This window comes from Rattus norvegicus, chromosome 5 (assembly GCF_036323735.1).
Source record: "Rattus norvegicus strain BN/NHsdMcwi chromosome 5, GRCr8, whole genome shotgun sequence".
Classification (NCBI taxonomy): Eukaryota; Metazoa; Chordata; class Mammalia; order Rodentia; family Muridae; genus Rattus; species Rattus norvegicus.
In genome coordinates, this window is record NC_086023.1 from 132,022,275 (window position 1) to 132,035,515 (window position 13,241).

Genomic DNA, 13,241 nt, shown 5'->3' on the forward strand with positions numbered 1-13,241 from the left:
TTCTTCCTATGGGATTGTAAACCCCTTCAGCTCCTTCAGTCCTTTCTCTAACTCTTCCATTGGGGTCCCAGTGCTCAGTCCAGTGGTTGGCTGCTAACATCCGTCTCTCTGTATTTCTCAGGCTCTGGCAAAGCCCCTCAGGTGACATCTCTAACAAGCTCCTGTCAGCAATCATTTTTTGGCATCCTGGGTTTGGTGGCCACATATGGGATGGTGGAGCCCCAGGTGGTTCAGTCTGTGGATGACCTTTCTCTAAGTCTCTCTCCACACTTTGTCTCCATATTTCCTTTAGACAGGAACAATTCTGGGTGAAAAATTTGGAGATGCATGGGTGGTCCCATCCCCCAACTAGGGGCCTTGCCTAACTTCTGGATATGGTTTCTACAGGTTTTCCCTCCCATTTTTTGGGTGTTTCAGCTAATGTCATCCCCTTGGGTCCAGGGAACCTCTTGCTTTTCTGTGTTATATTTTATCCAAGTACTTTTGTCTTAACAAAATTCAAAAAACTGATAAATACTTTTGACATGTGTAGAAGAGTTTTTTTTCCGACTTTTTATAATTTTGTTGATGACAAAGTTTCTGTAGGTCTCAATCATGTTTTATTTTTATCTTTAACATTTAATTTAAAAAAATTTATAAGACACTTTTATGCAATAGGTTTTGTTCATATTCCTTTCTCTCCCCAACTCTTCTTAGTTCTTCCCCACCTCCCTCCCAACAAACTTTATGTTCTTTTTTATTCTCTCTCTTTTTGGCCTCTACCATTAAAGCATTGTATAATCTTCATCTTTAGACCACCTTTGGGTTTATAGGAAAATTATGCACCAAACACACACAGTTTCCAAAATAATCCAACTCTACCTATTTCAAATGTATAGAATTTCCCTAATTATTAACATCTCTAGTTAGTATGATACATTTATTACAATGAGTTCATTATAGATAGATTATTACTAACAGAATTTAAGTTTAATAGTTAATTGATAGAGTAATTCTCTCTAGTTCCTAGGTCCTAATGAATTGTATATTGTTCCTGCCTTTACTTCTAAACTAATATCCATTGACTCTAAAGTTGCCTAGCGACAAACTAAAGTCATGAATATTTATTTGTTTAAAATATATCCCAAGAAGTACATTTTAAAATTCCTGGACCCCAATATCTCTCAGACACTGGAACACCAACCAGTCAGCATGCACTAGCTGATATGAGACCCTCAACACATATACAGTAGAGGATTGCCAGGTCTGGGTTCAGTCAGAGAAGATGCACCAAACTCTCAAGAGGCTGGAAGCCTCAAGGAGTTTAGAGGTCTGGTAGGGTGGGGTGTGTGTGGGAGGCCTGGGGGCTTCCTGTGTCCTATGGAGACCGGGTGGGAATGGGGAGTGGTAGAGAAGAGGTACAGGATGGGGAACAGTGAAATAGTCAGATGGTGGACCAGGAGGGAAATAAAATATGGAGTGTAAAAATGGATTAAATAAAATTAAAAAAAATTAAGAAAAATATAATTACATCATTTACACTCTTTCCTCTCTCCAACCCTTCCTAGTATACCCCTCCATTAATTCTTCTCAAATTCTTGACCTCTTTCCTTAAAATTGTTGCACACACACACTCACACACGCACACACTCACAAACACTCACACAAATGCATGTATATATAGAATATTTAATATATTTAGTATTGATTATATGTAAATGCTTTTAAACCTGACCATTTGGAATTGGATTACCAAAAATTGGGCTTCTCTGTGGAGAAGATTAATGATTTCTCTTTCAGTTGTCATAAACTGATTGTAGTTATTCATCTAAGGGTGGAGCCCGGTGGGATTTCCCCGTCCATACTGGCATGTCAACAGGTGCAGATGTTGTTCTAGTCTTAGTCTTACTATTGAGATTTCATGGATGGGGTTTTCTTGTCTTATCTATTAGATAGAACTTCACAGGAGATTTCTTAGTACCTCTTGCTCTTATAATCATTTTGACTCCTTTATCCATAGTTTAAAATATATAAATATATAAAGAAAACACTACGTTTTATTTATATGAATTGTGTTATATATTTGGCTAAGCAGGCGAAGGTCACTTTTTTCTGTACTTTGACCACTTATAACTTTCTGCAAAAAAAGCTACATCAACGAGAGGCGAGGGCTACATTGCCTCTGGGTTTTTATTTTTTGCTTTTTTTTCTTTTCTTTAACTGGATATTTTCTTTTTTTATTGGATATTTTATGTATCTACATTTCAAATGTGATCCTCTTTCCCCCATTTTCCACACCCCTCCCCTCCTCCTGCTTCTATGAAGATGCTCCCAATTCCACCTACCCACTCCCACCTCAATTCCCTGGCATTCTTCTACACTGAGGAAATGAGCCTTCACAGGACCAATGGCTTCTCCTCCTATTAATGCCAGACAATGCCATTCTCTGGTACATATGTGCCTGAAGCCATGGGTCCCTCCAAGTGTACCCTTTGGTTGGTGGTTTAGTCCACCAAATCTCTGGGGTGTCTAGTTGGTTGATATTGTTGTTCTTCATGAGGGATTGCAAACTGCTTTGGTTCCTTCAGTCCTCTCTCTAGCTCCTCCACTGGGGTCCATGTACTCAGCTGATGGTTAACTGCAAGCATCCTTATCTGTATTAGTAAGGCTCTGTTGGAGCCTCTCAGGAGACATCCATATCTGGCTCCTGTCAGCTGATGCTTGGCATCAGCAATAGTGACTGGGTTTTGTGGCTACATATGGGATGGATCTGGATGACCTTTCCTTCAGTTCCTGCTCCCCTCTTTGTCCCTGTATTTCCTCCCATGAGTATTATTCTCCCTTCTAAGACGGATTGAAGCATCCACATTTTGGTATTCCTTCTTCTTGAGCTTCATATGATCTGTGGATTGTTTCTTGGGTATTCCAAGGTTTTTGGGCTAATATAAGCTTATCAGTGAGTTCATGCCATGTGAGACTTTTTTGTGATTGGGGTACTTCACTCAGGATGATATTTTCTAGTTCCATTCATTTGCCTATGAGTTTAATGAAGTTATTGTCTTTAATAGCTGAGTAAAACTCAATGATGTAAATGTACCGCATTTTGTGCTTCCATTCCTCTGTTGAAGGACATCTGTGCTTTTTCCAGCTTCTGGCTATTATAAATAAGGCTGCTATAAACACAGTGGAGCTTGTGTCCTTCTTATATGTTAGAGCATCTTTTGGGTATATGCCCAGGAGTGGTATAGGTGGGTCCTCAGGCAGTTCAATGTCCAATTTTCTGAGGAACCTCCAGACTGATTTCCAGAATGGTTGTACCATCTTACAACCCCACCAACAATGGAGGAGTGTTCCTCTTTCTCCACATCCTCGCCAGCATCTGCTGTCACCAGAGTTTTTGATCTTTGCCATTCTCACTGGTGTGAGGTGGAATCTCAGGGTTGTTTTGATTTTCATTTCCCTTATGACTAAAGATGTTGAACATTTCTTTAGGTGTTTCTCGGCCATTCAATATTCCTCAGTTGAGAATTTTTATTTAGCTCTGCACTTCATTTTTAATAGGGCTATTTGGCTCTCTGGAGTCTAACTTCTTTAGTTTTTTGTATATTTTGGTTATTAACCCTCTATCAGATATAGGATTGGTAAAGATCTTTTCCCAATTTGTTGGTTGCTGTTTTTTCCTAACGACAGTGTCCTTTGCTTTACAGAAGTTTGCAGTTTTATGAGGTTCCATTTCGCAGTTCTTGATCTTAAAGCATAAGCCATTGCTGTTTTATTCAGGAAATTTTCCCCAGTTCCCATGTGATCAAGACTCCTCCCATTTTTTTTCTATTAGTTTGAGTGTATCTGGTTTGAGTTGGAGGTCCTTGATCCACTTGGACTTAAGCTTTGTAGAGGGTGATAAGAATGGATCGATTTGAATTCTTCTACATGCTGACCTCCAGTTGAACCAGCACCATTTGTTGAAAATGTTATCTTTTTTCCATCGGGTGGTTTTAGCTCCATTGTCAAAGATCAAGTAACCATAGGTGTGTGGGTTCATTCCTGGGTCTTCAATTCTATTCCACTGATCTACCTGCCTGTCTCTGTACTAATACCATACAGCTTTTTTTAAATCACCATCGCTCTGTAATACTGCTTGAGGCCAGGGATGATGATTCCCCTAGAAGTCCTTTTATTGTTGAGTATAGTTTTTGCTATCTTGGGTATTTTGTTTTCCAGACATGTTTGCCAATTGCTCTTACTGACTCTGTGAAGAATTGAATTGGAATTTTGATGGGGATTGCACTGAATCAGTAGATTGCTTATGGCAAAATGACCATTTTTACTATATTAATCCTGCTAAGCCATGAGCATGGAAGGTCTTTCCATCTTCTGATATCTTCTTCAATTTCTTTTTTCAGAGACTTGAAGTTCTTGTCACAAAGATCTTTCACTTGCTTGATTAGAGTCACACCGAGATATTTTACATTATTTGGGACTATTGTGAAAGGTGTCATTTCCCCAATTTCTTTCTCAGCCTGTTTATCCTTTGAGTGGAGAAAGGCTACTGATTTGTTTGAGATAATTTCATACTCAACCACTTTGCTGAAGTTGTTTATCAGGCTTCGTAGTTATCTGGTGGAACTTTTGGGGTCACTTAATTATACTATCATACCATCTGGTTTGCTGTATATTACTTTTACTATGTTTAGGTATGGGCATTGATTTCCTGATCTTTCCCTTATTTTTGCATCGATATTCATAAGGGAAATTGGCCCAACGTTCTCTTTCTTTGTTCAGTTTTTGTTTAGTTATAAGTGTAATTGTGGCTTCAAAGAATGCATTGGGTAATGTTCCTTCTGCTTCTATTTTGTGGAATAGTTTGAAGGCTACTGGTATTAAGTATTATTTGATGGTCTGATACAATTCCTCACTAAGTCCATCTGGTCCTTTTTGGTTGGGAGAATTTAATGACTGCTATTTCTTTATGAATTATGGGAATGTTGTAGATGTTTTACCTCATCCTGATTTAACTTTGGTCCCTGATAACTGTCTAGAAAATTGTCCATTTCCTTCTGATTTTGCAGTTTTGTTGAGTAATAATAGGATCTGATATTTTCTTGAATTTCCTCAGTTTCTTTTGTTATGTTTCCCTTTTCATTTCTGATTTTTTAATTTGGATATGCTCTCTGTGCCCTCTGGTTAGTTGGCTAAGGGCTTATCTATCTTGCTGATTTTCTCAAAGAACTAGCTCCTGATTTTGGTGATCCTTTGTTTAGTTCTTTTTGTTTCTACTTGTTTGATTTCAGTTCTGAGTTTGATTATTTTCAGCCATCAGTCCTCTTGACTGTATTTGCTTCTTTTTGTCCTAAAGGTTTCAGGTGTGCTCTCAAACTGCTAATGTATCCCCTCTCCACTTTACATTTGCAGACACTCAGAGCTATGAGTTTTCCTCTTAGCCTTGCTTTCATTGTGTCCCATAGGTTTTGGTATGTTGTGCTATCATTTTCATTAAATTCTAAAAAGTGTTTAATTTTTTTCATTATTTCTTTATTGATCAAGTTATTATTGAGTAGGGCATTGTTCACCTTCCATGTGTATGTGGGCTTTACATTGGTTTTGTTGTAATTGAAGACCAGCCTTTGCCTGTGGTGATCTGATCGGATCCACTGGATTATTTTAATCTTCTTGTATCTGTTGAGGCCTGTTTTATGATGGGTTATATAGTCAGTTTTGGAGAAGGTACCGTAAGGTGCTGAGAAGAAGGTATATTCTTTTTGTTTTAGGATGAAATGTTCTATAGATATCTGTTAAATCCATTTGGTTCATAACTTCTGTTAGTTTCACTGTGTCTCTGTTTAGTTTCTGTTTCCATGATCTGGCCATTACTGAGAGTGGGATGTTGAAGTCTCGCACTATTATTGTGTAAGGTGCAGTGTTTGCTTTGAGCTTAATATAGTTTCTTTTATGAATGTGGGTGCCCTTGCATTTAAGGCATAGATATTCAAAATTGAGAGTTCATATAGGCAGGTTTTTCCATTGATGAATATAAAGTGTCCTTCCCTACTTTTTTTTGATAACTTTTGGTCGAAAGTCGATTTTATTTGATATTAGAATGGCTAAGCCAGCTTGTTTCTTGGGACCTTTTGCTTGTAAAAAAATTCCAGCCTTTTCTCTGAGGTAGTGTCTGTCTTTGTCAGTGAAGTGAATTTCCTGTATGCAGCCAAATGCTGGTTCTGTTTATGGATCCTGGTAGTTAGTCTATGCTTGTTTATTGGGGAATTGACCCCATTGATATTCTTAACCTTAAGGAAAATGATTGTTATTTTTTGTTTTAGATATGGAATTATTCTTGTGTGGCTATTTTTTGGGAGAAGTTTTTGAAAGAAGATTCCTTGCTTTTTCTAGGGTGACGTTTCTGTATTTGTGTTGGAGTTTTTTTTATATCTATTTTTCCTTTGTAGGGCTGGATTTATGGAAAGATATTGTGTAAATTTCATTTTGTCACAGAATATCTTGGATTCTCTGTCTGTGTTAATTGAGAGTTTTGCTGGGTTTAGTAGCTTGTGTTGGTATTTGTGTTTTCTTAGGATCTGTATTACATCTGCCCAGGATATTCTGTCTTTTAGAATCTCTAGTAAAAAGTCTGATGTAATTCTTATAGGTTTGCCTTTATATGTTATTTGGCCTTTTCCCTTAGTGCTTTTAATATTCTTTCTTTATTTTGTGCATGTGGTGTTTTGAATATTATGTGACAGGAATTTCTTTTCTGGTCCAGTCTATTTGAAGTTCTGTAGGCTTCTGGTATGTTCATGAGCATCTCTTTCTTTAGGTTAGGGAAGCTTTTTTCTATACTTTTTATTGAAGATGTTTACTGGCCCTTTAAGTTGTGAATCTTTGCTCTCCTCTATACCCATTATCTTTAGCTTTGGTCTTGTCATCATGTCCTTGATTTCCTGGATGTTTTTGAATTAGGAATTTTATGTGTTTTGCATTTTCTTTGACTCTTGTGTCAATGTTTTCTATGGTATGTTCTGCATCTGAGAGTCTTTCTTCTATCTCTTGTATTCTGTTGTTGATGCTTGCATCTATGATTCCTGATTTCTTTCCTAGGTTTTCTATCTCCAGGCTTGTTTCCCTTAGTAATTTCCTTATTGTTTTAGATCCTGGATATTTTTGTTCATGTCCTTCACCTGTTTTTTTTTTTTGTGTGTGTGTGTTTTCTTATATTTCTAAGGGATTTTTGTGTTTCGACTTTTAGGGCTTCTACTTGTTTACCTGTGTTGTCCTGTATTTCCTTAAGGGTGTTATTTATGTCCTTCTTAAAGTCCTCTATTATCATCATGAGATGTGATTTTAAATTGGAATCTTGCTTTTCTGGTGTGATGGGGTATCGAGCACTTGCTGTGTTGGGAGAACTTGATTCGGATGATAACAAGTCATCTCTGTTTCTGTTGCTTATGTTCTTGCACTTGCTTCTTCCCATCTGGTTATCTCTAGTGTTACCTGCTATTGCTGTCTCTGACTTTAGGCTGTCTTCCTGTGATCCTGGTTGCACTGTAACTTCTCAGAGTCCAGCTGTCTCTGTGACTTGGTGTGACCAAACTCCTAAGCTCCTGTTGTCTCAGTGTTCCTGGGATTCAAGACTCTCTGAGTGTTGCAGGAGTGGGTGGGGAGCCAGCACCTAAAGTTACTGTGAATATTGTGCCAGATGTTGTGGCCTCTCTTATGATCATGGGCATTTCAGACCTGGAGTCAGTCTCCCTCTAGGTGTTATAGGAGGGGGTTAGCATTCCAGGTCTGCTCAGGACACAGGTTTAGACCTGACCTCTGTGTTTAAACATACAAATTTAGTGTGTAGTTAGGAATTACACTGAATTAGGAGAGTGACAGTAGTAGTGGAATGCTTCTGCACACACAAGGAACCAACTGACTGAGCAAAAAGGAATCCCATGAAATAGTAGATATTCTTGGTCAGCTATTAATCAAAGCTATTAATCAAAGGATTATGATACAGTTGTATAAGTTACTCAGAAAACAAAGAGTCAAGAAAAATAGCCAAAATAAAAATGGGCTATGGATCTGAACAGAGAATTCTGAAGTGAAGCAATAAAAACAACCAAGACATATATCAAATGTTTTCATTTTCCTTAGTGATTGGAGAAATACTAATCATTACAACTTTGGGATTTCATTTTACCCCACTCAGAGTAACTAAGATCAAGAAAACAATGCACAACCAATGCTGGTAGGAATGACTGGGTAACAGAACCCTCCTTCATTGTTGATAGGGTTGTAAACTGGTACAGTCAGTCACTCTGGAAACCAGTGTGGAGACCCCTCTAAAAAGATAAAAATAACTCTAAATATGTATCTTGGCATATGCATAAAGGACTTAATATCCTGCTCCACAGACACTTGCTTATCTGTTTTCACTGCTACTTTATTAACAGTAGCGAGAAAATAAAAACAACTTAAATGAACTTCAAGTCATGAGGTTCACGCCACAATGAAAATGTGGCACTTATATACTAGACTATACTATTCATTCAGCTGTGAAAAATGAAATCATGTACTTCACAGTAAAATGAATGGAAGTAGAAAAGTTATAATGAGTGAGGTAAGCCAGACACTGAAAACAAATGCCTCATTTTTTCTTCATGTAAGGTTCCCAAGTAACAATCTTCAGATTTTTTCCCCAAGCAAATAAAATTATTTTTAGCAATGCTCAGATATTTGTTTTTAATGATCAATTATATAAGCACACTAATATTATTACATGGTCATTAGAATAGACATCTATGGTCCCATTTTATTATTTATCAATCTCTCTACTAGTAAATTATTTACTTTTATTTCTTCAGTTTACATTCTTTTCCCTATTCTCCTCCCATTCACTCACAATACTTCTCTCATGCCCACTTCCCTTCTTATTTGAGCAGAGTTCCTCTGGGTCTCTCCTGAACCCTAGCACATCAAGTCTTTGTGGGGCTAGGTATATTCTTTTCTACTGAGGGTAGATAAGGCAGCCCAGCTGGAGGAACATATCTCACAGATAAGCAACAACTTTTGGTATAGACTCACAATTTTTCTGGACCCACATGAAGACGAAGCTGCTCATCTGCTACATATGTATGCTGAGGCCTAGGTCCAGCCTGTGCATGTTCTTTGGTTGGTGGTTCTGTCTTTGAGAGGCCCATTGGTCCAGATTAGTTGACTCTATTGATCTTACTGTTGAAATCCTATACCCCTCAGGCCACAATCCTTGCCCCTATTCTTCCATAGAAGTTCTTGAGCTCCATCTACTGTTTGGCTGTGGGTGTCTGCATCTATATGAGTCAACTGATGGATGGAGCCTCTCGGAAGGCAGCTATACTAGACTCCTGTCTGAAAGTATAATAGAGTATCATTACTAGTGTCAGGGATTGGTGTTTGCTCACAGAATGTGTCTCAAGTAGGGCCAGTTATTGGTTGACTAATCTCCTAGTCTTAGTTGCATCCTCACCCGGCATTTCTTGTAGACAGGGTAAATTTTGTGTTGAAAGTTTTGTGGATGGGTTGCTGTCTCTACCTCTCTGTTGGGGTTCTTGCCTGGCTACAGGAGATGACCTTTTCAAGTCTCATCTCTCCAATTCTCTGAGACACAGCTAAGGTTACCTAAAGTTACCCCTATTGATTCTTGGGTACCTCCTTTATACTAGATCTCTGTTTCATCCTAGAGATGCTCCCCTCCTTTATACCCCTGTCAGTTACAAATTACTGGTCATTCTCATGGCCATCTGGCCATCTCTCCTGCCCTCCAGACACCTGATCCCAAATCCTTTCATTTCCTTCCCCATCCCCTCTCCCTCCCAGTTTCTTACTCCATTAGCCTCTTATGACAATTTTATTCTCCCTTCTAATTGATATTCAAACATCATAGCTTGAGCCTTTCTTCTTGTTTAGCTTCTTTGGGTACATGGAGTGTAGCTTAGGTATTGTGTATTTTATTCCATTCAGGTACTTGATGTCAAAGTTGAGAATTTCTGAATCTCTAACCAAAGAGAAATATACTATTCCCATCTTTTATTAAAAGGAAAAGCAACAACAAAGATGCACTTTAACTAGGGGGTACTTAATGGGATTGATTATGGTAGTTTATTATATCTTTCTGGTGATTCTGAAGACACATAATAGAGGGTACTATGGTAAGACATAGTGAATGAAGAAGGGAGAAAAAATTCAATAAATAGGAATTATTCAGAAATAAACAAAGGTAAGAATCACACAGTTCAAAAAGCTCTGTGTAACCCTATGATAAAAAGAAGAGACACTATATACAATAGTGTAATATAAAGTATATCAAATATAAAAATCAGCTAAATGTATATATTATGATATCTTTGGGATGAAGTAGCTGATTTTAAATAAGGGGTGCTTCTGTTTCTGTAGTGTGTTGAAAAGAAGGAGGCAGAGGGAAAGGAGAAGGGGAAGGGGAAAAGAGAGGTGAGGTATAGGGGGATCAGGGAGAGAGACTGATTTAAACAAAAGTTATGTCCTGTCTTTACTACCTTATATTCTTATTTTCCTTCCCAGAGCTATTTACAGTGACTGGCTCAGATGTGCCAGTCTTGGCTTCATTGGGTGGAAACTTAGAACTCAGTTGTCAGTTGTCTCCACCACAACAAGCCCAGCACATGGAGATTCGCTGGTTCCGGAACCTCTATAGGGAGCCCGTGCACCTATACAGAGATGGTAAAGACATGTTTGGAGAGATTATCTCCAAGTATGTGGAACGGACAGAACTACTAAAAGATGGGATTGGAGAAGGGAAAGTGACCCTTAGGATCTATAATGTGACTGTTGATGATGATGGATTTTACCACTGCGTGTTCAAAGAAGGTGATTTTTATGAAGAGCACATCACAGAGGTCAAGGTCACAGGTAGGCATGGAGCTTTCTGAGATTTCTATAAATCAACATTTTTAACTCATCATGGTCTGAAACTTAGATAGATTTTCAGTGTTTCAGTGTATAAATAAAATTAGTATTACCAAATTCAGTATCATGAATTTTGCTTTTTACTTAGATTAAAAATATGTCTGTGTATACATCAAGTACACACAGATTGCTAGATTTCTAACTTATCAATAAGACACTTTTGTGCTATCCTCCTAGTGATTTCTAACAATATGTTAATAAAGTGTGATATCCACCAGTGATTTAAATTTTAAAATAGTTTTCTTTGTGGTAATTCTTATTCTCAATTTTCCTTAAATCAATCCACTGGGTATTTTGTGAGAGAATAATTTTCCTGAGTAATCATTTCTGCAAGTATTATCACATTTACATTTTTTCTCACTGTGTAAACTTATGAATCTGAAAATAATACAAAAAGTGAGGAATTGAAAAAAGAAAATGATTCTTTGATCATGTGTGTTTTGGCCTCTAAGCTCATAGATAATATTTGTGAACCTCATATGTGTTTCCAAACCAATAATTGAGAACTAACCTAAAGGAATGCGATATAATTAATTAAATTTATATTTTAAAGCTAGGTGCATTGGCATGGCTCTTTGCTCCCTGTACATATGAAATAGTAGTAGGCAAATATCCATGAGTTCAAGGTCAGCTTGGTCTACACAGAGTTCTAAGAGACTCATGTCCATGTAGAGAGCTCTACGCCAGACAGGATTGTAGAGTAGAGCAGGGAGAGAGAGAGAGAGAGAGAGAGAGAGAGAGAGAGAGAGAGAGAGAGAGAGAGAATCACAGCAAAGCTATATGTGTATGTATGTATTTATGTATGTACGTATGTATGTTTGTATGTATGTATAAAACTTAAAATTTGTCATTCTCTTCTTAAATATCATTTGCCATATTTCAGAAGCTTAACCTTCTCATGGAGAATATAGGACTGTATCAGACATCAATATAAGCTAATTTTGTTATACCAGAAAGATTTGTAAAACAGAGTTGTTTTAGGGTTGGGTTAAATCGCAGTTCTTTCCTCTCACATTTTAGTCAAATTTTATATCCCATATAATGTCCTAACATTTTCAAAGACATTAACTTGATCCAAATTGGTATATAATGCATTTTGAAAACACTAATGTATTAGTTATTTTATATGAAATATACTGTACGAAAGCATTAGCTATATACTCAAAATAAACAGTTGAAGTTTCAATTAAAGAATCAAAATTTTATTATGATATTGTTGCCTTCATCATTTAAAATTTGGTCTCAACAGTGATTAAGTGTTGTCTATAGAGAAAACATTTTAAACCATAGATTTTATAGTATATAGATATTGATTTTATAGTATATGGATATTAATTTTGGTTTGTATTGTATTTCAAGGACCTACGCTTGTTTCAGTTTAATAAAAACATTTTGTGTGAGTTCATATAAAAATAGCATTTTGAGTGAATTAATATATAAATAAACAATATAGAATATGTTGCTAGTAGTACTGTGACTTCTATCAGGTACTTTTCTATTTTGAAAACTCAAGCCACCAGACCTCCTGCCTCTTCAGGTTTTAGCAATTACTTAAAATGTGAGAGAGAATTTTACTTTTTCAGTTTTATTTCCCCTTTTAGTAACATAAAAATAATGTTTTACTCCTGTGTTCCCAATCAGCTATAAACTTACGGGTACAGATTCATGTGCACCCACCTAATACCAAAGGTGTGATAGTGGAATGTCACTCTGGAGGTTGGTTCCCACGGCCTCTCATGGAATGGAGAGACAGCAGAGGGGAGGTCATTCCAGCTGCATCAAAATCCCATTCACAGGGTGGAGACAGACTGTTCAATATGAAGATATCCCTTCTCATTAGTGACAGCTCCTTCCAGAAAATCACTTGCTGCCTTCAGAACCCTCTGACAGGCCAAGAGGGAAGGACAAGTGTTATCTTATCAGGTAAAGTTTGTGTAATTGTTTTTAGTATCAGCCATTGCAGGATAGTTTAAAGCTAAACAGAATGATTCATTTTCTTTCTTGACTTGACTTCTAAAGCTCTACTTTATTTTGGTTTTATTTATCATATTACTTTTACCACGATTATTCTATTTTCCCACATTCTTTATTTCACTTTTGCTTACTAATATTGGAGTTCTATGGCAATTAAAAAATTATTTAGGGAAAATTTTTGCATGTATATTGTTGTATATAATCATACCTATCCCCTTTCTACCTTTAAATACCACCCCCTCCCGTATCCTCCGCAATACACACATCTCCCAACTCCATGTCCTTTTTGTTACTGATAACGTACTCTATCTAGTTAGTTTTTTTTC

The 13,241-nt window shown here is 37.1% G+C and overlaps 1 protein-coding gene across 2 annotated transcripts in view; it reads left to right on the top strand.

Annotated features, from left to right (window-relative positions):
* The window catches only part of Skint1 (selection and upkeep of intraepithelial T cells 1), a 28,269-nt gene that overhangs the window by 7,394 nt on the left and 7,634 nt on the right, over positions 1 to 13,241 (top strand). For both annotated transcript variants that reach the window (XM_017593636.3, NM_001135916.1), the window contains exons 3-4: positions 10,537 to 10,884; positions 12,583 to 12,864. In XM_017593636.3, the coding sequence (XP_017449125.1) occupies positions 10,537 to 10,884; positions 12,583 to 12,864 (630 nt within the window). The remainder of the gene's footprint in view (positions 1 to 10,536; positions 10,885 to 12,582; positions 12,865 to 13,241) is intronic.